General features: G+C 34.9%; 1 protein-coding gene and 1 long non-coding RNA gene across 12 annotated transcripts in view; both read right to left on the reverse strand.

The window, feature by feature from the left end:
* Positions 1 to 25,689, reverse strand: part of mvb12bb (multivesicular body subunit 12Bb) — a 148,861-nt gene that overhangs the window by 65,020 nt on the left and 58,152 nt on the right. For 8 of the 11 annotated variants that reach the window (XM_087262565.1, XM_087262562.1, XM_087262561.1 and 5 more), the window contains 1 exon segment: positions 3,696 to 3,787. The exons of the other annotated variants lie outside the window; for them this stretch is intronic. In XM_087262565.1, coding sequence (XP_087118691.1) covers positions 3,696 to 3,787 — 92 coding nt within the window. 11 annotated transcript variants of the gene reach the window in all.
* On the reverse strand, positions 11,279 to 13,639 carry LOC147842730 (uncharacterized). The gene is made up of 2 exons (XR_015498662.1): positions 12,779 to 13,639; positions 11,279 to 12,650 (listed from the first exon to the last, which is right to left on the reverse strand). It is a non-coding gene; the product is annotated as an uncharacterized LOC147842730 (long non-coding RNA).

A 25,689-nucleotide genomic window follows, 5' to 3' on the forward strand; every position in this document is an offset into this window, starting at 1 on the left:
CAAATAATTGGAAACACCGCACGCTTGACAACGTTTTTGTTAAATATATGCATAACTATAGTGTGCATAATTATTGGCACCCCTATGACTTTATTTATTTATTTATTTATTTATTTGTTTGTTTGTTTGTTTGTCAACAAAATCAGACATAATTAATAAAAAATTAATTATGTAAAAATAATTATATAAAATCTTTTGTAAAAAAAAAAACAGGTTATGTGCAAAAGAGAGAGAGAGAGAGAGAGAGAGAGAGAGGGGGGAAGACAAGATCAAAATGTCCCAAATGTTATTTGTTGGTGCACTGCCCATGAGGCTATCCTGTGAAATTATAAGAGGAAAACCGCTTTGAAGAATCTTCCCATTGATATTTTACATTTTATTGCTCAACTACGAGCTTCAGTTTCATAGTGGTGTAAATTTGAGGAAAGACATTGGCCAAACACTCTCAAGTCATTCATCACTATGTGAGTAAAACCAAAAACATAGCTGTGATGATTTGTTGTGAAAAAATGTTGAGCTTCACAAAATAGGAAATAAAAGTATGTGGCCCTGGACACCAAAACCAGTCATAAGAGAACAATTTTGAAAATTGATATTAATACATCATCTAAGATCAGAATAAAAAAAAAGCTTTCTGTTGATGTATAGGGTTAGTTGTGATAGCACATTGTTTGGCTGAGATAAAACTACTTGAAAATCTGGAACCTGAGTGTTCCTAAAAGCCAAATATGGAAAAAAAAACCTGTTTAAAAATGTTCAAATTGAGTTTTTAGCAATGCATGTTAGTAATCAATGATGCACATCACATTTCTAATCAGCCAATCACACGGCAGCAACTCAATGCATTGAGGCATGTAGACATGGTCAAGACGATCTGATGGAGTTCAAACCGAGCATCAGAATGGGGAAGAAAGGTGATTTAAATGACTTTGAACATGGCATGGTTATTGGTGCCAGACGGGTTGGTCTGAAAATTTCAAAAACTGCTGATCTACTGGGATTTTCATGCACAACCACCTCTAGGGTTTACAGAGAATGGTAACCACTTGTTACAACTGATTTATCCAAAAGAGCATCACTGAATACAATACATCCAAGCTTGAGGTGCATGGGCTACAGCAGCAGAAGACCACATCGGGTGCCACTACTGTCAGCTAAGAAACTGAGGCTACAATTGCACAGGCTCACCAAAATGAGGAAAACTTTGCCTGGTCTGATAGGTCTTGATTTCTGCTGCGAAAATCGGATGTTATTGTCAGAATTTGATGGCAACAACATGAAAGCATGGATCTATCCTGCCTTGTATCAATAGTTCAGGCTGCTGGTGGTGGTGTAATGGTGTGGGTGATATTTTCTTGGCACACTTTGGGCCCATTAGTACAAATTGAGCATCGTGTCTATGCCACAGCCCACCTAAGTATTGTTGCTGACCATGTCCATCCCTTTATGACCACAGTGTACCTATCTTCTGATAGCTACTTCCAGCAGGATAATGTGCCATGTATTAAAGCGTGAATCATTTCAGACTGGTTTCTTGAACATGAGAATGAGCTCACTGTACTCAAATGGCCTCCACAGTCACCAGGTCTCAATCCAATAGAGCTTTTGGGATGTGGTGGAACGGGAGATTTGCATCATGGATGTGCAGCCGAAAAATCTGCAACAACTGTGTGATGCTATCATATCAATATGGACCAAAATCTCTGAGGAATATACCTTGTTAACTCTATGCTACAAAGGATTAAGGCAGTTCTGAGGGCAAAAGAGTGTCCAACCCGGTACTAGTAAGGTGTACAGTATCTAATAAAGTGGCCGTTGAGTGTATATAATACAGTACAATAGACATTGTATTTTTTGTAATTTCCAATAACTAATTGCTTTGTGTTTGCCATTGTGACAGCACAAGCTATTGTACTATTTATTTAGCATAGTATTGAGGTTAAAGTGCATTTTAAAGGTTTAATTACTGTATGTTTATAAGTTTAACCAGGTTTGCAACGATGGATTTTTTAAAAGGGGTTTAATAAAATTGCCCTTAAGAATTAAACATCACATAATTTACATTTCACAGAAGTGCTAATTGCTAAGTTCGCCCTCAACTGTAGTAATATACTTGAAGTCAAAATTATTAGCCATCCTGTGATTTTTTTTTTCTTTTTCAAATATTTCCCAAATTATGTTTAACAGAGCAAGACATTTTAACAGTATTTCCAATAATATTTTTTTTTTCTGAAGAAGAAAGTATTATTTGTTTTATTTCGGCTAGAATAAAATAATTTTTTAATAGTTTTAGAACCATTATAAGGTCAATATTATTAGCCCTCTTAAGCATTTTTTTTTTACAATTGTCTACAGAACAAACCATTATTACACCATAATGATTTGTCTAATTACCCTAATTTGCCTAATTAACCTAGTTAAGCCTTCAAATGGCACTTTAAGCTGAATACTAGCATCTTGAAAAATATCTAGTAAAATGTTATGTACTGTCATCATGTCTAAAATTCTTTTTTTTTCCATTAAACAGAAACTTGGAAACTTGCTTCTATTTACCAAGGGTGCCGTTATTAATGGAGGGTGCCACAAAAAAAAAAAAAGAAAGACACTCTTGACAAATCAAATCTGTAGCAACTTATTCTTATTATTCGCCTCCAGATGTCTATTTGGCAACAATGTGGAATATTCCTCAAATTATGCCACTAAACTGAAAATATGCTGAACAAAATCCCAAAGACAGATGCAGTTTCACAGGCTGAGACTAGAGATATAGAATATGTCATTATTAATTTATGATTAAGAAAATAAAATAGTATACAAATGTCTAATTACAAAAATCTAAATTAGCAGAATACGAAAAAATATATCTGGTAAATTTCCTCAATTCACTCAATATTAGCAGACAAGCAAAACCAAATGTTCTGGGTTGCTCCTCAATACAGAGAGTTTTTCATTTGTGTATCAGATTAGCTCATCCTCACCACATGGTGTCTCTCTCCAGCCAGAAAAAAAAAAACACACACACACATGCCTCCACAGTCTAAACTCAGAGTCAGATTTTGGGCGTGACAGACAGGTCTGCAGGAGGAGGTGGTCAGTGGGGTTTCCTGAAGCACACAGTTCTCTATTGTTTGTATAGAAGTGCATATCATGGTGTGACCATGACATTTATCCCTATTTGAAATATTTTAATTAGGATGATGATAAAGACATCCACTATGGATGTCAGTGCAATGATACTTACAGTTGCACTTATTCAGATAACTAGAGATCATGATTCTCCCATGACTCTGAAAAATTAACTGAACGCTATGCAGCTTACTAAAAGTTCTCACAAAATGTTTATTGCTGCAATGTTTTAAACGTACACTTGTATGCTTGTATGTGTGTGTGCATGTGTGTTCACTTGTAAAGACTTTTGATAACTGGAATAATTTGTGTTTTTGAACAAAGTTTTTGAATTAATCATTCACTTACTGCACTGAATGAGTCAGTGTTTTGAATGAGTCTTTTTTTAAATGAATTATTCAATGACTCACTCATTGAAAGACATTTCACTTGCTTCATTACTGGATGAATCAGCATTTTTAATTATTCACTTGAACGCCTCAATGACAAACATGCTGTAAGTACAACACCATAGTTTTGCTGCAATTGCTGATAAGCTAATGTTTAGTCATATTTAAAAAAGGACTGACCTGATTTGGTGTAGATGTTGTAGATTTCGTCATAATCTGGCTTGACAATGTTCTTTTTAGTAGGACTAGAGACCGGAGACTCTGGGGCTTGTCTAGGGAAGACAGGCAGAACTCATTGGTATTGTGCAAACGCATAAGAAATAATTAGAATAATACTTTTATTTAATTACAATATTAACATGCAACAATTCAACATGAGCGTTTTGCTTTCTAAAATTCCAATGTTCTTTCTGTACACAATTTCTGCATAATTATGTACCGTAGGAATTATGCAAATCAATAACAACACAAACCTGCATGCCTTAAAAAAAACCCACCATGAACACTTTGCACAGTGCTACTCAAAGTGCTAAGTTGTGAACAATGAAGCAAACAGTCTGAAATCTGTCTTTACTGGGTCTGTACAACATCACACCTGAATTAGCTGGAGTTCTTAATCCTCTTTCAAGCGATGGAATATAAATGTGATATTAATATAATATGATGTTAGGGATTGTAGGTCTCCATCTTTAACCAATGTGAATCATCTGATCATTAACCTCCCATTTTCTCTGCCTCGCTGTCTGGGGCTCTTAGGTGCCTGTGAGCGGCTGTCATGGAGTCAGTGGTAATAGGAGAGGCTCCAACAACAGTAGAAGTCTAGAAAACAGTCTAAAACTCTGAGTTACATACACAAACACACACACACACATATACACACACACACACCTCATCAGTCCATGGAGGTTGTCTGTGGCTTGGTTATTAGTGTCACCCTGCGCGGACAGCTAAAGTGTTGGACTTACTTTTCATTTCCTTTCCAGCCTCACCATCTGGATTCCTATTATACTATAGGTGTGCCAAAAACAAAATTCGAGGAATAATTTGCAATAATGAAAAACTATTTATTATAATTATTCATTCATTAATTTTCTTTTCGGCAAAGTGCCTTTATTAATATGGGGTCGCCACAGTGGAATGAACCGCCAACTTATCCAGCATATGTTTAACACCCATCACAAACATCCATACACACTCATTCACACATACTACTGACAATTTAGCTTCCATACACTTATTTATTTCATATTTATTATTATTATAATTATTATTAATATTATTATTATTAAATATTAAAAAAAAACTTTTATATAACATTTAAATAATATTTACAGTGGGTTTTGACTAATATTTCCCTGGTTTAAGCCTCGGCTGGGTCAATTGGCATTTCTGTGTAGAGCTTACATGTTCTTCCCCGTGTTCACGTGGGTTTCCTCTGGGTGCTTTGGTTTCCTTCAAAGTCCAATGACATGCATTATAGATGAATTGGGTAAGCTAAAAATTGTCCATAGTGTATGAGTGTGAATGAGTGTGTATGGATGTTTCCCAGTGATGGGTTGCAGCTGGAAGGGTATACACTGCGTAAAGCATATGCTGGATAAGTTGCCAGTTCATTCCACTGTGGCAACCCCAGATTAATAAAGAGACTAAGCTGAAAAGAAAATGATTGAATGAATGAATGACCTAAATGCATTTGCTGCATTCTATTACTATAAATTGGTATAATTCGGTATTTAAGTACTTTTCTTAATATTTGCAATATTATCAATTTCTGTGATATTTAACATACAATTAAATAATCATTGTTGTATAATAAAACTTGACTAATAAGATAAGCCCATGTAAGTCAATATATTATGAAATACCATATAGTAGCAGCAGCAGCAGTAGCCATTGTTGCTATTACTACTATTTTAAAATAAAATTACCAATAGGGCTGGGCATTATATCATTTCAGCATCGATATCGCAATGTGCGCATTCGCAATAGTCACATAACAAGGATATGTAATGTCTGAATTATAGCTGACCAGGAGCCACAGAATTGTATTTAGTCACTGTATTTATATGGAACTTATATGATTATGCACAAAAATGTTTCTTACTTAGAAATTGTATTTTGTTTCTAGTCCAATTATCTACATGTCAAAGTGAAAACAAGATTGTTTTAATTACCCCACTGGCAGACAACTTCCTTAAATCAAGCAAAAAAACTTCTGACAGTAAAAACTAACCAATACTTTTACTTGGTCTCAGACTTTTTTTTTTTTTTGATATTTAGAATAGGGATGTCCAGATCCAATCATGTGATTGGAAATCTGGCCCAATCGTGCGGTTTCAGACTCGATCAGAATCAGACGTTACCTTCCTGATCAGGACTCAAATATATGTATATTCTATTTTTTAACACATCTATAGTTAAGTGGTGGCATAGAGTTAGACCTCTTTCTTGACTTCACACAGAAACAGCAACGCATGCGACATGACATCACTTTGTTGCAGAGACGCTATTGATTAAATGCCGGCAAAGTAAAACACGGAAGCAGCTTGAAGCGGAAAGCATGAGTATGTCTGCGCTCTCGAGGTATTATAAAGTTAATGATGACAACATTGCCATAGCAGACCATGAGGTATGTAAACTTAAGATTGCCTGCCAGATATTTTAAATTGAGGTGATATTTGTTTTTAATGTTAGATTTCTTTATATTAACTGTTGCACTAAAGTCCAAAAGTTAAAAATTTGTTATTTATTACTTGATTGTTCAAGCTACCTCGCAGAAATGCTTTGTTTGTTAACAGATTTGTTAAATGTTAAAATGTGGTGAATTAATTAATAAATAAGGAACTTCATGGATCTGTTTCTTTGATCTTCTTTATTCTTTTTATGTATTATAGAAGTATCAGATTGGGATTCTGTATCGATATACTCGGTATATTTTGGTATACTCAAAATTAAATGACTCGGACTCAAGGATAAAAAATCTGATCAGGACATCCCTAATTTTGATTTGATTAGAAACAAGACAAAATAAAACCGTCAAGCAAAGCTATTCAAACTGTCGTGTGAAACTTTATTCATATTGCAATATTTATTGCAGAAATATAAAATTTGCTATCTCAGGTTTGTCCAATATTGTGCAGCCCTAAAGTCTAAAATAAAATGCTTGAAATTGCAGTATAAAATAACATGCATGTATTCAAAATTAATAGTAATTATATATATATATATATATATATATATATATATATATATATATATATATATATATATATATATATATATATATATATTATAAAACATTAAACAAACTAACTGATCCCAAGTCAAACTACTTAACCACATCAAAGTTTTGAGGAATAGCAAAAAATAGCATGCGTTGCACTTCATGGACAGTTTGAACTTGCTCTCCTCATCAATCAGGCGCTGGTGAATTACACTCTCTGACTCACTCACAGGAATCAATAAATTCAGTGCCGCACTGCCGGAGTCTCTCTGCATCAGGAGCGCTGCATAATTCTGCTTTAGATATGCTTTGAAGACCAAATGAGCATCTCCAACAGGTTACAGGATGCATCAGATGCATTAAAGTCAGACAGAGTCATGTTTGGAGGAAGATTAGGAGCAAAGTGACACCGCCAAGGGGAGTAAGATGTCATTTAGGCTTCTTGAGTTGGAGAGTGCGTTAGAAAGGTAAGCGCAGAAGTGGATGTTGGAAAAGCTTCTGAAATGCGATATCAATGCAAAGCAGGAGATGCCTAGATGTTGAAAATGGAGGAGGGGTGTGTTTGAAATAAATAGATGAAACTCTTGAAGTGATGCAAATGCAAATCTGGTGGGTTACTCTGGAGCTAAAAACAGCAAAGAATGAATTTGAGAGCGTGTTTATTTCTCAGTCAAACACTCTGTCCATTTGAGATTTACTGTACATATATTTATCCAAATTGATGAAAAGGACTTGATGGTCAACTCTAGTATTAACTAGATTGAGTGGATGGCATTATAAAAAAAGGGTTATTGAGTGGTTCTTTAGCTTATAATCACAGCCATAGAAAGAACATGTAATGGTGCTCCAGAGGTTATGGTTTAGGGATGGTTAAGGTCTCTTCAAAAAGCAACAACAATAATAATAATAAAAAATACTATTACTACTACTTCATATTCATATATATATTCTAACAACGGTGCAACATAGCACCTACACTGCCTGACAAAGTCTTGTTGTCGATCCCAGTTGTAAGAGCAACAAATAATAACTTGAAAGAGACAGAAGGTAGATTTTTCCAATCAATCATCTCTTGAACTGCCTACCAAATCATCACATATACGGCAGAAGACCTACTGGAACCCGCATGGACCCAAGATTTTCACAGAAATCAGTTAGGTTTGGTGAAGGAAAAATCACGGTTTGGTGTTACATGCAACTTCTTCCAATTCTTCAGCAGGATAGCACTCCTTCTAATACTTCAGCCTCCACAATAAAGTTCCTGAAAGCAAACAAGGTCAAGGTGCTCCAGGATTGGCCAGCCCAGTCACCAGACATGAACATTATTGAGCATGTCTAGGGTAAAATGAAGGAGGCCAAAGATTCCAAAGAATCTTGATGAACTCTGGGAGTCCTGCAAGAATGCTTTTTCCTTAAGTTAAATCTGTGCTTTGAATGATTCTGTTTGAACGAATGATTCAGTGACTCCATGTGCTTCACTACTGGAACATCAGCTATATATATATATATAAAGTATTTTATTTTATACAATATAATGCTTATTCCAAAATATTTCCTTTTATTATAAATTACTACAGTATTTTAAATGTGTAACATCTGGTTTCATTGGATTCTTATTTTATTTTATTTTATTTTATTTTAGCTGTTATATACTATATTTGTTTCTGTTTAGTACAGCATATTATTTACAGTAAATAACTGAACTGAACTATTATGCCGCATATGTTTCATTGGCAGTTTTATTGATCACTAAGGTATCATTGACTTGGATTTAAGTTGCTTAGATTTAAAAATTAAAATTGTAAAAATAGCTTAGATGTAGCCAAGCTACTTTTGCCATGTAGCATTTAGCTTAGCTTGCTACATTTCCCAGGGGGTGGCTTATAGTGTAGTTAAGCTACATTTTAGGTAGAGCTAATAGTTTAGCTCACTACATTTTACAAGCAGCTTGTCCAAACCCTTTAATAAGTGACACACAAAGATTTTTTGCTCGATTTGTGGATAAATTAGCGTTTTTGAATTAATCAATTGAATGCAAAGGTTGCTTGAGTTTGAAAGTGGGTTAGAAAGGCAAGTGCAGAAGTAGATGCTGAAAGATCTATTGAAATGTGGTATCAATGCAAAGCAGGAGATGCCTGAAAACAGAGGAGGGGTGTGTTTAAAGTAAAGTGATCCAGTTGATTACTTTGTTGCAAAAATAGCAGAGAGTAAATTCAGACTTGTGTTTATTTTTTAGTCAAACACACTGTCCACCTGAGATCTACTGTACACATATTTATCCAGATTGATGAATGTGAGCTGAGGGTCAACTGAAGTATTCGAAGGGTGAGTTAACTCAAGACAGGTCTGTGGTGAGTGGCTACTCTGCATATCTATCAGGTGTGATGAGATAAATAAATGCAGTAATTTCTATCAGGAGCGATAAAACATGCTCTCTGACAGCCTGTGGTATTTATGAACTGAAGCCTGCAACTCAGATTTATTTCTCTCGATGGAGCCGACTTCTCCCTGTTCATCTGCATCAGCATTTGCCCGTGTTCAATTCGGCCCAATGGTGAATTTTTAAAAGGTTGGCATCAATCTTGTGGAACCGATTGCCACATTTAATGAAGACTTCCCTTCGTTTGCAAAGGTTGACTCGAACGCAGGGGGGAGAGAAAGCCGGGGACATGGCTTTCTACGCGCATCCAGACATTTCACAAACAGCCATAAACTGAAAGGAGACGGTCCGGGTGCTCTTTCGTCAAAAACTGGCCTCAACTACCTCAGTCAGTTGAGCAAGCCTAAACAATGGCGAATGATACCGAGCCAACGCAAAATGGAAATGAGATATATTCAGTGAAAAACCTGTTTACGACACACAAATCTATTTGGACGTAAAACATCAGCAGTTTGATAAGGTCAAAATAGAGACAAGAGTTGGTCTTTAGAAAAATTGTCCATCTTGAGGTTATCTAACATCTTGTATATGTTTAAAATACTGTGTTTATATATAACAGCTCACTATGCTGCTGTCAAGAATCTAGAAAACCTCTCCGGAACTTTCAGTCTCTTCAAATACGAACTAAAACTATACAATTTAATTGCACAACCTTTAATAGCTATCAGACTTTTCAAATAAAATAAAATAAAATAAAATATTTTAAAAGGAACTTTTTTTTTTTTTACACTTATTTATTTATTTTATTTTATTTACTGTGTTTTCTTTTGTTTTGCTGTAATGCACGTATTATGTTTCATGTGCACATAGCCTATATGGTAAACTCACACTGTATTGCTTTTAAATATATACTACAATTCGAGTTATTCAATTATTCATTCATTATTTATGTACAATAATCAAGACATAAAATGAAAAACAAACAAAAAAAAAAAAGTGTATTCACCGTCATTCTATGGTAAACTCAAACGATGTCACAATCACCAGCCATCTAACCACCAGAGATCGCTGGTAAACACTCACATTCACATGAACTGCAAATCTTCCAGTTTATGGACTCCAGTCCCAGTCATGCAACACACACACACTCACCTGCTCCAAGTGACCACTGATTAAACACTCACACAGCTGAAGCTGCTCAGACTGATTACTTGGACTATAAGAACAGCACAAACACACACTATGCTGCTGAGTCTTGCCTACTGTTTATGTGACACTACAACGCATTTTCCTTTGTCTTGCTTTGCCATGTATTTGATCCTTGTTTATTTGTTTATTCCTGTCTGCTGCCTGTCTCTGACCATCTGCCTGCCCATTGACTACGACTACGGATTGCCTGTTTACTTCTGTTTGCCCCTGTATTGACCATTGCTTGCCAGACTATTCTAATAAACCTGCATTTGGATCCGCATCCCTGTTGTCAATGCCACTTCCCCGTTACAAATGGGCCTTTGTCTTTAAATAAAAAAAAAATATTAATGCCTATTCAATTACTCATTTATTTTTTATGTACATTAATTAAGACTTTTGAAATATCATTATCATAATCATTTTGAAATATTTAGCATTTAAGCTTTTATTTCTAAAATTAAAGCATAAGTCTACAGGTGCGTGCAGATGTTCTGTTAATGTTCTATGCTGTTGTTCGCATATTAAAAAAAAAAAAAAAAAAAAAAAAATATATATATATATATATATATATATATATATATATATATATATATATTAAAATGCAATTGGCCTTTTTAATGTGTTAGACACAAAATAGCGTCATTATTATTATTACTTTTATTTATTTAAATGATAATTTAATATTAATCTGATAGTTTAATAATTAATCTTCGGTTAATGAGAGGCAGTTGTTGGTTGGGAAAATTGCACCAAACTGAAGCCATATCGCCATATATGTGCACATGAACTGGTAGCCACCTTCTGGCTTCACTAACACCACATACACCATGTACACATTTATTTTTAAAGTATATTATTGTATATTTTTAAAGTGATAATTAAAAAGTACATTTGCTGTTAATTTAATTTAGTTTTAGGTTACATTTTTTATTCAGTAAAAAGTGATCAGGCTGTGCAAGATGCTCAACATTATTTGCAACATTACCTTTATTCAACAATCATGAGGTCATTCATTACATCTGGAGCGCAAACTTCTCATAGCATAATGACATACACTCACTAGACCATCTAAAAAAATACTCCTTCAACTGCTCATTAATGCTAATATCCAGCTATCCAATCACATGGCAGCAGCTCAAGTGTGTTCAGACATGTAGATGTGGTCAAGATAAACAGAATGGGGAGAAAAGAGGAATAGAATGGGGAGAAAAAGTGATTTAAGTGTCTCTGAATGTTGCATAGTTGTTGGTGTCAAACAGACCAGTCCCAGAATTTCAGAAACTGCTGATTTGGCAGGATTTTCATGAAAAAAAAAATCAAGAAAACACAAAAAAACAAAGTCAATGAGTTGCAATTCTAGAGTAAAAGAGTGAAAATGCCGTTTTTTTGCTGACAGAAATCAATGGAAGATGATCAGACTGTTTTAGGCTGATAAAATCAACAGAGTAAAACAAAAAATGATACAAATTGGCTGATAAAATTGGCAAAACAATATATCGGTAGGAATCTAGGAAAAAAAAAATACTTTACAGCATTCAGGCTATGCCTAAATATGAACTAAACAAATGATACATTCAACTCCAACATCCAACACACATCCAACTCCAATGTAAGCAAATAACATCAGCTCATATTTGAGTTTGCTAAATTTACATTTTGTCTTTGTCTTCGATACTAATAAGCTATTCATTCATAAGATGAGCAGATTAAAGTGTGCACATTCCAACTCAGGCTCAATATTGATACGTACCCTTTTATACAGTTCTGGAGATCACAGAATATGTCTCAGGAGGTACATATTTTTGCAGTTTTTGTTTCTCATTGTGTATGCTTTTTTCAGATCTCAAATTTCTTTCATGAGTGCCATTTGTGCCTGCTGTTCTCACATAAATCCACCAGAGGCCGCTGCAGTCTGACTGCCTGACCGACCGATAGCCCCACACCCACCCACTTTCATAAACCCAACCGACAGTGTTTTGAAAAGCAATCCAGAAAAAAATCCCTGCAGCAGCCTGATTTTTACCATGCTTTCAGATTTTACCACATTCTCACTCTGTTAGTTTTGTTTATTTTATTTTTTGCCTTTTGTTTTACTTTCTTTCTGAAATTGTTCTTTACCAGATTCGAACCCCGTTATCCTGGTCAACTCCTCTCTGCCACCACCGACATACATAGCAAGCTACTGAGCAAACTGGTAACAGAGGAAAATCCGTCAACACGAAGGTAATTGCTCAGCAGTTAGCGCGAAAAGAAACAGAGGCCTTTGGCAGCATAATACTGCCTCCTAGCATTCGTTTTAAAAACAAAATGCAGCCTTATGTAGTTCTGGCTACACAATTCACTCTCACCAGAAATGTATACAGGGGTACGTTTTCACAATGTACCTGCGTTGGCCCATTCATAGTTTTTAGTCATATTACTAGCGCAGAGGACCTGTCAAGTCCTTACTTTCATTAACAAAATAAACACTGGCATAGACTGATCATCCATAAGATCTTAGTGTATCAGTCACAGGTATTGATTTTGTGCTTCCTGTATATGTGTTTTGACTTTTAAAGTGTCAATAGGACTAACCAGAGGCCACAGTTTCAGCTAAAAATCATATTTACGGTTCTACTGAAAAATTGCCTATGTTTTGAATGACCTGAATACATTTTAGAGTAAACTTTCTCTTTAATAAGTGTGAGTTTCAGATAAAAGTGCTTTCCTATCTTCAGAGCTGTCAAACAGCGTAGCCATACTCAATCCCAATTCTCTGCTTTTAACAGTTTAGGGAACACTGGGTTTTGGTAGCATATGGCATATCAATTACACATCTAATTCTTAAAATACAAACATGGCTACATAATCAACAGCAGCGCGAGGCTCGCATTACGTCGGCCACTGGAGTTTTGACTACAATTAATCATCATTCAAACCCATCACAACCGCACTGACACAAATCCCTATTCTGAATTTCTAATTGCACCATAATACCTCCCAGATTTAAACCGAACTGGGATTACAATGTGAAAAACTGCACAATTCAGCTGGTACACCACAAAGAGAGAAAGCCATAAAATGTTTTTGTATCTTATGACATTTTGAGATGCTCCACTTGCTGGTTTGCCAGTCTACCAATGACAACCTGGGCAAGACAGACAGGAGTCTGAAGGCAGACGAAGGTCTCGAGGCACAAACTCAGAGGACAGTTGATGGTTGACTCCTACTGTAATAAGGCCAAATAGAAGACAAGTGGACACAAAGACAAGCGCTCAAGAATATCACAATGCCTGGTAGGTGGAGGCTTGACTCGGGATGAAGGACTGGACAAATTAGAGGCGAGTCTTCGAATGACGAGACAGGCACAAACGAGTGGTGTAGGTAGGCTAAAAGAAAAGCGATTGCACTCGGGCTACCAGCAGTGATGAAACGGCAAACAATTCCATGTAGTTTAACCTTTACTTTTTGTTGTTTGACACTATGTTGTGTTGTGGAACTTTTTGCTGTGATCATGATGCTTAGGGATAAGTTTTACCTACTATTTCATGGTAAATAAATGAATAAAACTCTTTTTTTCCTGAATTACCTACTGAAGATGCAATAAAATAAATGTGCCATGCATTAAAAACTGTATATTTGTCAAGCTGCTTTTCTACTATCGTGCCAAACCATTCTTAGAAAATATCGGTACCATTATGGTTGTTTCTCTACTGTGCCTGGAACGGAGCGGCACGATTAAAAACTGTTCTCGGCCTGCAATTCTCGGCACAGTTAGACAACGTTTGTTGACATCGCGGCTCTATTGCCAAGCTACCACAGCTGGTTCAGAGAAAGTGCGCTAGTCAACAGACATCCACAAGCAAACTACTGTACACTACACTTGATATATATATATATATATATATATATATATATATATATATATATATATATATATATATATATATATATATAAATGATACAGGTCTAAACGATACAGTTTGAAAAGGGTTTTAAAACCATAGAGCAGTGTCTGGCAGAAAAGGGAATCACTGGCTCGCCACATTCTTACGAACATATTTCAATTATTAAAGTTGTTATTTCATTGACTTGAATACAGTTAACCATGTATGATATAATTACTCACTTGTCATCTAAAATCTTAAAATTATAAAATAGGCTATTGTATTATTTGTGGCTAGAGCTTGATTCACTTGATTGACATCCTAGGCAATGAGACCTTTATTTTGCCTGACTAAGCATGAGTTTATTGCAAATAGTGCTGTATCTGGTAGAACAAAACTCGCTCCTATCCGGGTGAGAACTTTACCAGCGACTACATGCACTACTGGAAGACTTTTTTCTGCTGTGTACGAATAAAGACATGCTTAACATTATCGAAGTCCACAATCCACAATAACATTACTATATCCATGGAACACAAACTTGCAGACTTTTTGAACAACGAGGAAAAAATTGCACTTTTTATTTAAAAGCTCATAAGGCATGTTTCGTAATTTTAATGCCAGCTAGACTACCTGAAGGACGGTTGCAGCATGCTGAGATGTCGGCCGTCACCAGAGAAAGCCAAACTTTCTAAGAGTCATCTTTCTTTAGTTTATTTGAACATTTGTTTCAAAGCTTTATGGAGTGGCACTGTAGCTGTCCAAGGTACTGTTGTATGATTTAAAATATAGTCTATATACGCATTAATAAACAAGTCAAAAGAATAAATAAATAAAATAAATATGGTTTCCTAAATGCCGGTATTGCTTTTACAAACATAATAATAATAATAAAAAATAAATAAATATGTTTGACATGTTTTATTTAAATGAGCAATTTTCAACATTTAGCTATAGGCCATTATACTATTCAGTTAAATATAAGTTAAACATTTATGGGGACATTTTAATTTTCTTCTCTGTGATCTATGTTCTGGGTAGATACGCAAAATATTTTATAAAACATCAAGTAGGAATTTGTCTATGGCTCATGTTAATTATGAAGACAAAAATATATAAAAATAACAATAAAATGATAAAAATACAAAAATAAAAGCAGCCTTTTGCTAAATACAATAGTCCTTTATATGCTTCTTATCCTGATATGCTATGTGTTGTTTTATATTCGTTTTGGTTTATACCTGTGAACTTACATGGTAACTAGATAAGTAAGTAGTATGTTACAGTGTAGGTACACACTACTACACGGTATTTGCTTGTGCAATACTGGTGTAACTACACACATGTAACAACACAATGAACAAGTTCAAATGTGTAAGTTCAAATGTGTAAAAGGACATTAATAACACAATTGGTAAACAACCCTTTTAATGTGAATTACCAATGTGATTCTACAATTTACCTTAAAACAACATATATACATAAGGCATTTGCAGATTTCTATTTACACATTCTTTTTGCCTAAAGTTTGATGTTGTTAAACAGTTGCACAAAGGCTTGGGTTTTATATATTACAGTAATTTGTGACCCTTTTACACTTTATATTGAGTGGACAGTTCCTAAGGATTTACCTTGTAATTACACTGGTATCACAAGGTGAAACCTTCTAATGCAGTGTTAGTTCTGCCATTCTTATTCTAATACAGTGTTCAGAAGTACATGATATGCAAACAGGCGTGGAAGTGGGAAAACACCAGCACATTTTGTTGTTACACAACGGCCATATGTAATATTTATTACAGATGTGTACTTTTTGGTATTGTTACAAATGTCCTGTTACACATTTGAACCTACACATACTATTGTGTTGCTCCATGTGTGTAGTTACACCAGTATTACACAAGTAAATACTATGTACCACTAAGTGCATGCACTGTAGTTACATACTACTTACACATCTAGTTACCGTGTAAGTTCATAAGTATAAATGACAATATGAAGTTGTACCAAAGGTTATATTTTGCCATCAAAATGTAGTATATTTTATATCATTATCAACTTTTGATGTATATCCACTGTAAAATTTAATTGATTGTTAAAATGAAAAAAAATGCTATTTTTTTTTATTAGTGAAAGTGCCTGCTCAATTTTGACAAGGCCTGTCCAAAAATATATTATGCCACAAATACAAATTATTACTTGTATTACAATTACACTTATTAATAATAATTACAGATTGTTATTTATTTTCACTCCAATCATTTTCAATCATCACGTTACATTTTGGTATTTTTCCCTCCAAATAAAGCTTGCCCAGAGACATGTGCTTATGTTTAGCACCCATATATGAGAAAGCAGCATAACAGTGTTTAGTAATGCAGTTGCTTTCACTTTTACACATGAAAAAAATAGTTTCGGATATTATTTAAGTTTAATTGAATAAAGGGAGCTGTTTACATTGCGTTACCAAGGCAACTACTAATACGTTTTGTGTAACAATTCAAATTCAAACGAATCAAACCATATCCGTGCTGTCTGGCCTGGTTTGGCATGTAATGGAACGGTACAGCATGATAGAATGAAAGATGAAAGAACGGTTCAGCATGATAGTGAAAAAGCTGCTTATGATTCAAGCATGTACATTTTGTTGGGAGTCAAACCCATGACCTTGACGTAGCTAGGGTGATTATCTACTACTTGATCTTTACAAAAGCACTTAAAATAAGGGTTAGGCTCAACCTTTTAACAGCTTCATACCCAGTCTAATTATAAGGTTTTATTTTTCATTATTGTGTATATATTGTACATTTCCATCACAAGAAGCTCTTCAGTTCTGTAGCTGATTGTGACAAAACACTTTTGCCTTTTAAAAACAAACAGAAAGAGCAAGTACTGAAGATTTGTTATTATTTGTGTTGTACTGTACCAGACCGTGACCCCACAACCGAGGTACTTACAGAACCGTGACTTCAGCGTACTGCTACACCCCTACTGATTGTATATAACCGAAAAAGGGTCAACTTCAACTACACCACACAAATCAACTACACATACAGTAATTTAAACATAATAACAGATTTAAAACTGCTCCATAAAGCAAAAAGGTCTGTGACTTGTACAGTATTTACAGGCAAGAAAAAATTACAGCCTGGGAGATTTTGAGGAGCCTCTAAAAGGAGGCAATTAGTCAGGGTAATCTCAATATCAAAAGCCCAATCCCACATGCTGGAATCTCCACGGGTGGCTGATGAGAAACTCGAGAAAGCACCGGCGTGGAAGCGGAAGCACGAGTCCGTCGAGCGCATCTGTCACACTGTGGACAAATTCACCAAAGCCTTTGCTGAGGAAAAAAAAAAAAAAAAACTGGGATAAAAAAGACATTTAAAAATATTATGCCATGTACTGAGAGAAAGACGAACTGAAGTTTTGAACCAGAATAAAAAGGTTTTATCATAAAGCGTTTGATAGATTATGCGGATATATGATAGAAAATATATTCTCTAGTCATATAGTTTAGTTTATATATACAGTACCTTCAGAAAATCATCATACCCTGTGAAAGTCTATACATTTACTTAAATTACATTCTGCTTTCAAAGGACTTTCTGGATAAATCAACCCAAGCTTATTCTGGAAACGTAGCCCCGCGGACGTTTCTGGAGACCGCCATTTACGTGGCCAGAGGTACGTAAGGCCACGTTTAGTTTTTTTCGAGCGAACGCTGCGGGGCGGTGTGGCGCCGCTCCGCCCCTCCTCTTCGCGCTCACCGGCCGACGGCTTGCCTCCGAGTGGAGGGCTTTCCCGATGCAACCAGTTTGTCCGCTTAGCTCACAGCGTTGCGTCGGCGGAGCGGAGGCCCCGGAGGAGGAGGAGGAGCCAGGTAAGACGAAAAACGGAATACGAAAAATAAGGGCGAGAACGCGGCGGGATCCGAAAACGCATTCGAAATCGAAGACGAGGGCTTTTGCTTTTTTTTTTTTTTCTGGATGGGTTTTTGCGAACCGTCGCTCGGGTTTAGGGAAGGAGGAGGAGGAGGAGGAAGAGGAGGGCGGCCGAGTCGGCCGATCCTGCGGCTTTTTGCGCGAGAACGGCGCGCGCTCCCGAGAGGCGCCCGAGAGGCGAAAAAGTACGCACAGCTGCCTATCGCAGATCCGCGAAAACAAAAAACGCTCAAATACGTACCTCCCGGGACGTAAATCGCGGTCCGCAGAAACGTCCGCGGGGCTACGTTTCCACAATGAGCCCGGGTTGGGATAAATCTATAGAAATGCAGAAGTTAGGATAAGGCAACAAAAACAATTCAACAGCTGGGAAAGTGATTTGGAATGTGATTTGATTTCAGGCTGTTTGACAAATAAAGTAATTATTTTAAAGGGGTATGATAATTTGCTCTAGGCACTATGTGAATAATGAAAAAAAAAATCAATATATATATATATATATATATATATATATATATATATATATATATATATATATATATATATATATATATAAGGAAATTCATACTAATTCATTAGTATGGTGTAGGACCTCCTTTGCGGCCAATACAGCATCAATTTGTCTTGGGAATGACAGGTACAGGTTCTGCACAGTGGCCAGAGCGATTTGGAGCCATTCTCCTTGCAGAATAGTGGCAGGTCACAACGTAACATTTCCTGACACGCTCCCCCAAAACATCCTAAAGTGGCCCAATAATATTGAGATCATGGGAGATGTTCAACTTTACTTTCATGTTCATTAAACCACTCTGTCACCAGTCTTGCTGTGTGTGGTGCATTATCAACTATTGAGTGCACATGGTCCTCCAGAATGGTTTGGTAGTTTTTGGCAGATCCACTGTACACCCAATTAGCACAAGTATTGAGTCTAGGGAATGCCATGATATTGCAGCCCAAACCATCAGTGATCCACCCCCTTGCTTAATTCTTGGCATGCAAAATACAGGTTCCAGGCCTGGTCCTCTCTCATCTTTCTCTGTTGTCACCCCACTACCCTTGCTCTGTTTTCATGGATCTTGGCCACACCCCCTTTGTGACAACAGTCCAATCAGAACATAGACTCTTAGATTGCACATTAATAATTTACATGCCCCAGGCTGCATTTGATGGTCACAACATTTTCTAGTCGGATTAGAACAATATTATTTATTTATTTCATAAGTTTATCTAAGCTTATATTAAACTAGGGACTAAGGGTGTACTAACACTATGTAGAGTTGCCTTGAACCGGGCCAAAGCACGCTTGTCGCTCCTCCCGTCTCCCCTGATAGCCTGCACTCACCTTACATCATTGATGATGCGCTGTTCAGTAATCGCTTTCACTCAGCACAGTGGAGATTTCTTTAGTTATATCAGTTTAGTTGCTTGAGATGCAGTGAAACACAGTCAAATATTTTGCCCGAACCGATCAGCCACTTTTGACGCTCAAACACAATTAAAGTCCTCGTGCTGCAGGAATTAGAAGGTTTGCTGAAAGTGCAGCAGTTGTGCAGTGAGGGGTTTGCTTATTTAATAATCTACGACAGTTTGTGTTCATTGAACAGTGAGAATGATTAATAAATTCCTATCAAATAGTCCAGTAAAAGTCACGTCTCATCTTCAGTTTCGGGCTCTGGCATGCTTTCCATTCACACTTCAAACGTACCACGCCAAAACCCAAGTGGACTATGCTCTGGCACACCTCTTCCAACCGGGCCAGGGCCGGCCAAGTGAACCGTGCCTGAACTCGTTTCAGAGCATTCACACTTTTCAAATGATCTGGGAAACGGACCTGGGCACGGTTCTGATAGCATAGTGTGAGTAGGCCCTAAAGCCCATGAAGGCGCATCACATCTTTACATTGTTTTCTATATGTTGCAAAGTGATGAGGACAGAAGCCGTCTAGTGGTGCTGGTATGCGCAATCTAAAAAAATGTCAAGAATTTAAAAGAAACTGCACAGCAATTCGCATCTGATGTACGATGGGCTTTAAAAACCAGTTCTTGGACGACCATCTGTTCACCGTGCATCATTTATTACTCCCCTGAATAATTAGCCCCCGTTTACTTTTTTCCTCAATTTCTGTTTAACGAAGATATTTTTTTTTTTACATATTTTTAAACATAATTGTTTTATTAGCTCATCTCTAATAACTGATTTATTTTATCTTTGCCATGATGACAGTCAGAGCCGGCCCAAGCATAAGCGAGCTAAGCGGCTGCTTAGGGCCCCATGGCCACCAGGGGGCCCCCAAGAGTGCATGAAATTACTAACTTTCGTTTTTGTTTTAGTTTGTTGGAGAGTTTGGTTATAGATTATGGGTGGAGGAAATATATCAATATGCTCTGGCACCAGGAATGGATATTTATCTAAATGTACAAAAGATCTGAATTAATTAATCTACTTTGACTGCAGCCATTTACCGCTGTGGCTGCAGTACACCCAGCTGCCTTCCCGTAATGGTGGATCAACAATACATCAGAGACGCACCAGCCTTTTTAACCACTGACAGATGAGCGATTGCAATTGTGAAACTTCATACAGGAATATGGGCTCACACTATTTAATTCCGCCAAAATATATAAAGATATCAATAGGACAAGAACACATCATTTGAAGGGTTTTTACTTTATTTAACCCTTGCAGACCTTTGCAAAGTCTTGTAGATGGTATTTTTGCTGAAAATATTAAATAAATTAAAAAGAAAAACTTAAAAATAATGCTCTTTTTAAATTAATGAGTAAATAACTAATGTTCTCCACTGCTGGAGGCATTATAAGTGCTCAGAGGAGTCTGTGCTCACCTTTCTGAGCATTCCAATCAGTTACTGTTCTTGAAGAAAATATATTAATCTAGTGGCAATGCAAAATTTTGCATGATTAAAAATAAACCAGGGCTATGCATAACATACATCAAATAGGTTGGCCAAGTTGTAATAAATGTCTTCAGTTTTCAGAAAACTAGAAAGCAATAAATTGCTATTTTAACTGTTTTCTAACATGCACAGTTGAAGTCAGAATTGTTAGCCCTCCTGTTTATTTTTTCTCTAATTTCTGTTTAAGAGAGAACATATTTTTAACACATTTGTAAATCTTTTTAATAACTCATTTCTAATAACTGATTTATTTTATTTTTGTCATGATGACAGTAAATAATATTAGACTAGATATTCTTCAAGACACTTCTATACAGCTTAAAGTGTCATTTAAAGGCTCAACTAGGTTAATTGTGATGCTGCTGCTTTGACTAATTTAGAGATGAGCCCTCTATCTCTGCATTTTTCAGCTTGTTGAACAGTTGTGTGCTTTTATACACAGTTGCAATACTATAAATATGTGCTTTTAATGAAAGAAATGCATCTTATAACTTTTTAATGCATTTTTTACTCTTCATTTGCAAAAAAATTTATATATCATGGTTGGTTTTCTTGTGTTCAAATTTCCCAGCCATGTACTATAAATCATTGACAGTTGGTAAATACTGCAAAAATTCTTTCCTTTTTATTGTTTTTGTCTTGTTTCTAGTCCAAATATGTAAAAAAATCTTAAAGAATAAACATTTTCTAGACAGATTTTCTGTGGAAAATGCTTAATGATTTAATTTGATTTTGATTTAAAGTGATTTTTTTTTAGATATTTCAACTAAAAAATACAAAAAGTATATTTAAGAAAAAAATAATTTTATAATGTAAGCAACACAGCTACAGCAAATAAAATTGATAACGCGTGTTTTAAATTTAAAGTGTGCAAATAATCAAGGAATAACGATAATTTATCATATTGTCTGCACCAAGGGAGCCCCAAATAAAATTCTGCTTAGGGCCCCCTAAAGGCTTGGGCCGGCCCTGATGACAGTAAATAATATTTTACCAAATTTTTTTTAAGACACTTCTATACAGCTTAGTGACATTTAAAGGCTTAACTAGGTTAACTAGGTTAACTAGGAAGGTCAGGGTAATTAAGCAAGTTATTGTATAATTATGGTTTGTACTGTAGACAATCGAAAAAATGGTAGGCTGATATTTATACCTATCTGTATTTTCAAATACAGTAGCTTCTGAATACATCTCTGTCAGTCCCTTTGTTGAAGTATAATTATAATATAGCCTATATTACACCCACAACACACCTCAGGTGAAAACTAGTTACTCTGGTGGCGGAAAGATAGCTCACTCACTCCTCCTACATAAAATAAACCTCTCCATCACATCACTAATATATTGTTTAAATGTTAAACAGAGACAGAGAGAAAGCAGGCAGAGTCAGAGCAAAGCTCATCACTATTCATGACTGTTACAAATATGGTCAAAACATATCGCCATTCGGTCCAAATATTTTGATTCTAGGGGTCAATTTTGTTTAGAAATGAACATATAAAACTTCTGGAGAAGATTTGAACTTTACCACATATCTACTATGTTTTTCAATTTAATTGAATCATTGCAGTTTACGAAACCTTTGGAATGAATAATAATAATAATGTATTTGGGAAAGAACATTTCACAAGTCACTAGTTATATCATTTCAACAAAAAAAGTGCACATTTTAATTTGATTTGATTGATTTATTTTCGATCAAAAATATCATACATAAAATATCATTAACAAAAATACATTTCAACATGGTCGAAAATGGAGTGGAATGAAGTGCAAGCTTATTATTTTCCCACCCCCATTACCACATACTTCATTGGTCTATTACTTAAACTTATTTCTTCTTTTACTCATTTCTTTTTTTTTTTTTACATGAGACATATTTTATCCTTTTGGCATCTTTGACATATATGATTTAATCCATTTGTACCTTTACATTTTGTAACACAGACCCAAAGAAAAAAAAAACATAGTTCTGCAAATAGCCATTATTAAAGTTTCATCATACCTTTTTCATTTTATCCTTTTTTAATCAACTTTATGGTTATATTCCTTTAATAATATATATTTATACAACTTTTTTAAATGATTATTATGCTGACATTGCTTGAAAGTATGATCTAGACTGTTCCATAATTTCACACCACATACAGACATACACAAACTTTTTAAAGTTGTCCTTGTTTTAACCTCCTAAAATTTAGTTCTTCTCTCAGGTTCTACCCCCTTTGTCTTTCTTCAAAAAACTTTTGTATATATTTTGGAGGTAATTTATTCCTAGCTTTAAACATAAACTGTGCTGTTTTCAATTTAACCAAATAATTGAATTTAAGTATCTTTAATTAAAAAAAATAAAGGATTTGTATGATCCAAATACGCCAGTATTCTATCAGTCTGATTACTTTTTTCTGCATTGTACTTACGGATCGTAAATTAGACATATGTATTCCCCCAAATTTCAACACAATAACTCATATATGGCAACATAAGTGTGTTATATAATATATACAATGATTAATTGTGCAGGATAAATCTTGCTTTATACACTTTTGCAAAAGTTTTGACTAATTTTGATATCACATTATTTATTTGCAGTTTCCAACTAATTTTGTGATCCAATACATCACCAAGAAACTTAATTGCATATTTTATAGAAACATTTGCACTTTTTATAGAGCAGGTATTGATTTCTCCTAATCCATATAGATTTTAGATATTAATATGTGAACTTTTGCTGAAATGTATGTTACTATAGAATTATTTTTTTTGTACCCTTATTACTTATAATGTAGTAGTAGTAGTAGTAGTAGTAATTATTATTATTATTATTATTATTATTATTATTATTATTATTATTATTATTATTATTATTATGTTATTATACTAATTAATAATAATAATAATAATAATAATAATAATAATAATAATAATAATAATATTTTAGCATGGAAACAGAAGCACAAGTCCATCCCGGAGAGGAGAAATCGAGCATCGAGCACATGTCACACTGTGGACAAATTTACCAAAACCTTCGCTGAGGCAAAGACCGGGATTTATAAGAAAAAATCACTATATAAAAATAATACGGCAGGAACTGAGAGGAATGTGGAAGGCGGTGTTTTGACACTCATCCGAGATCCTGGATGACAACACCTCAGCGCTCGCTCGGAGCAGGCAGCCCACACAACCTACACGGCTTTCAGACAGACGCTTTCGGCAGTGGCGGCTTTCCTGCTTGTCATTATTCCACTTAAAGCTCCATGTCAGGTGTGGAGAAGGAGGAATCCTGAAGAATATATGGGAGTGTAGAAGCTCTAAAGAGCCACAGATCTTTGCTGATGATTCTATTGTTTGTGGCACTGCTCAGTTTGAGTTTACTTGATGTGTATGGAAATTTGCACGCTTTTGAGGGCTTTCTGGGGAAAGAGTACACAAGAAGAGTGTCTGGAAAACACATTTGAGGATGGTGTCACAACAGATCTGCCTTCGCTGAGAACTGCTGGATCAGGCGTTGTTTAGAGAGCTGATGTTGAGGAGGTGACACCGAGGTCAGTGAAAACAACAGAGAGCACAAACACTGACACCCGTCCATCAGTTTGAGTGTGTGTAGAGTACAGTCTCTATATCTGATTATTATGAGGCACAGGGTCACAACTGACTCACAAGTGAGGCAACATATTGAGACAAAAACTCAAGTAAGACTGTAATGGAACAAAAAAAAAATCATAAATGATAATTTTACGATAAATAATTTGAGAGATGATATGTGTAAATGTTGTAACAGTTACTCAGACATTCACATACAGTATATAATGAATGTTTTAAAATAAATATACAAATATCTGTTATAATTTACATTCAGTTAATATTTAACTAAATTCATTTAAAATTGATAATCAAGAACTTATAATGATAACCAATAAAAAGTCACAAAGGCATAATTAAAAAATAAGTTCATAATAAATTAAAGTAGCAGCAAAAGAAGTAAGAATAACAACAGCGGAAGTAATAATATTATAATAACAAATTATCATTATAATTATTATTTTTATTATAAGTAGCAGTATTTTAATGTTATTATTATTATTATTATTATTATTATTATTATTATTATTATTATTAGATCTACAAACAAATTCTTTTATTCATTCTTTTTTCGGCTTAGTCCCTTTAATAATCTGGGGTCAACACAACGAAATAAACCGCCAACTTATTCAGAATATGTTTTATGCAGCGGATGCCCTTCCACCTTACAGTAAATTCACACATATAAACTACGGACACAATTTAGCCTACTCAATAAATACAAACAAATATAAAAACAATTCAATTCAATTATCCAATCAATTCATTTTTTTTTATTTCAGTTCAATTTAATTATCAATTTTATTTTGCTACTCTAATCTAACAGTTTAGATTACTATATATATATATATATATATATATATATATATATATATATATATATATATACTGTATATATATATATATATATATATATATATATATATATATATATATATATATATATATATATATATATATATTGGGGATGCAACAATACAGTTAGCTCACGGTTCAATACATACCTCGTTTTTTAACACAGTTTTCAGTTCGGTTCAGTTCTCCAGGCTTGACACGTGTGTTTTTTTTTATTCTACA

This window comes from Danio rerio, chromosome 8 (genome assembly GCF_052040795.2).
Source record: "Danio rerio strain M-AB ecotype USA chromosome 8, GRCz13ab, whole genome shotgun sequence".
Lineage (NCBI taxonomy): Eukaryota > Metazoa > Chordata > Actinopteri > Cypriniformes > Danionidae > Danio > Danio rerio.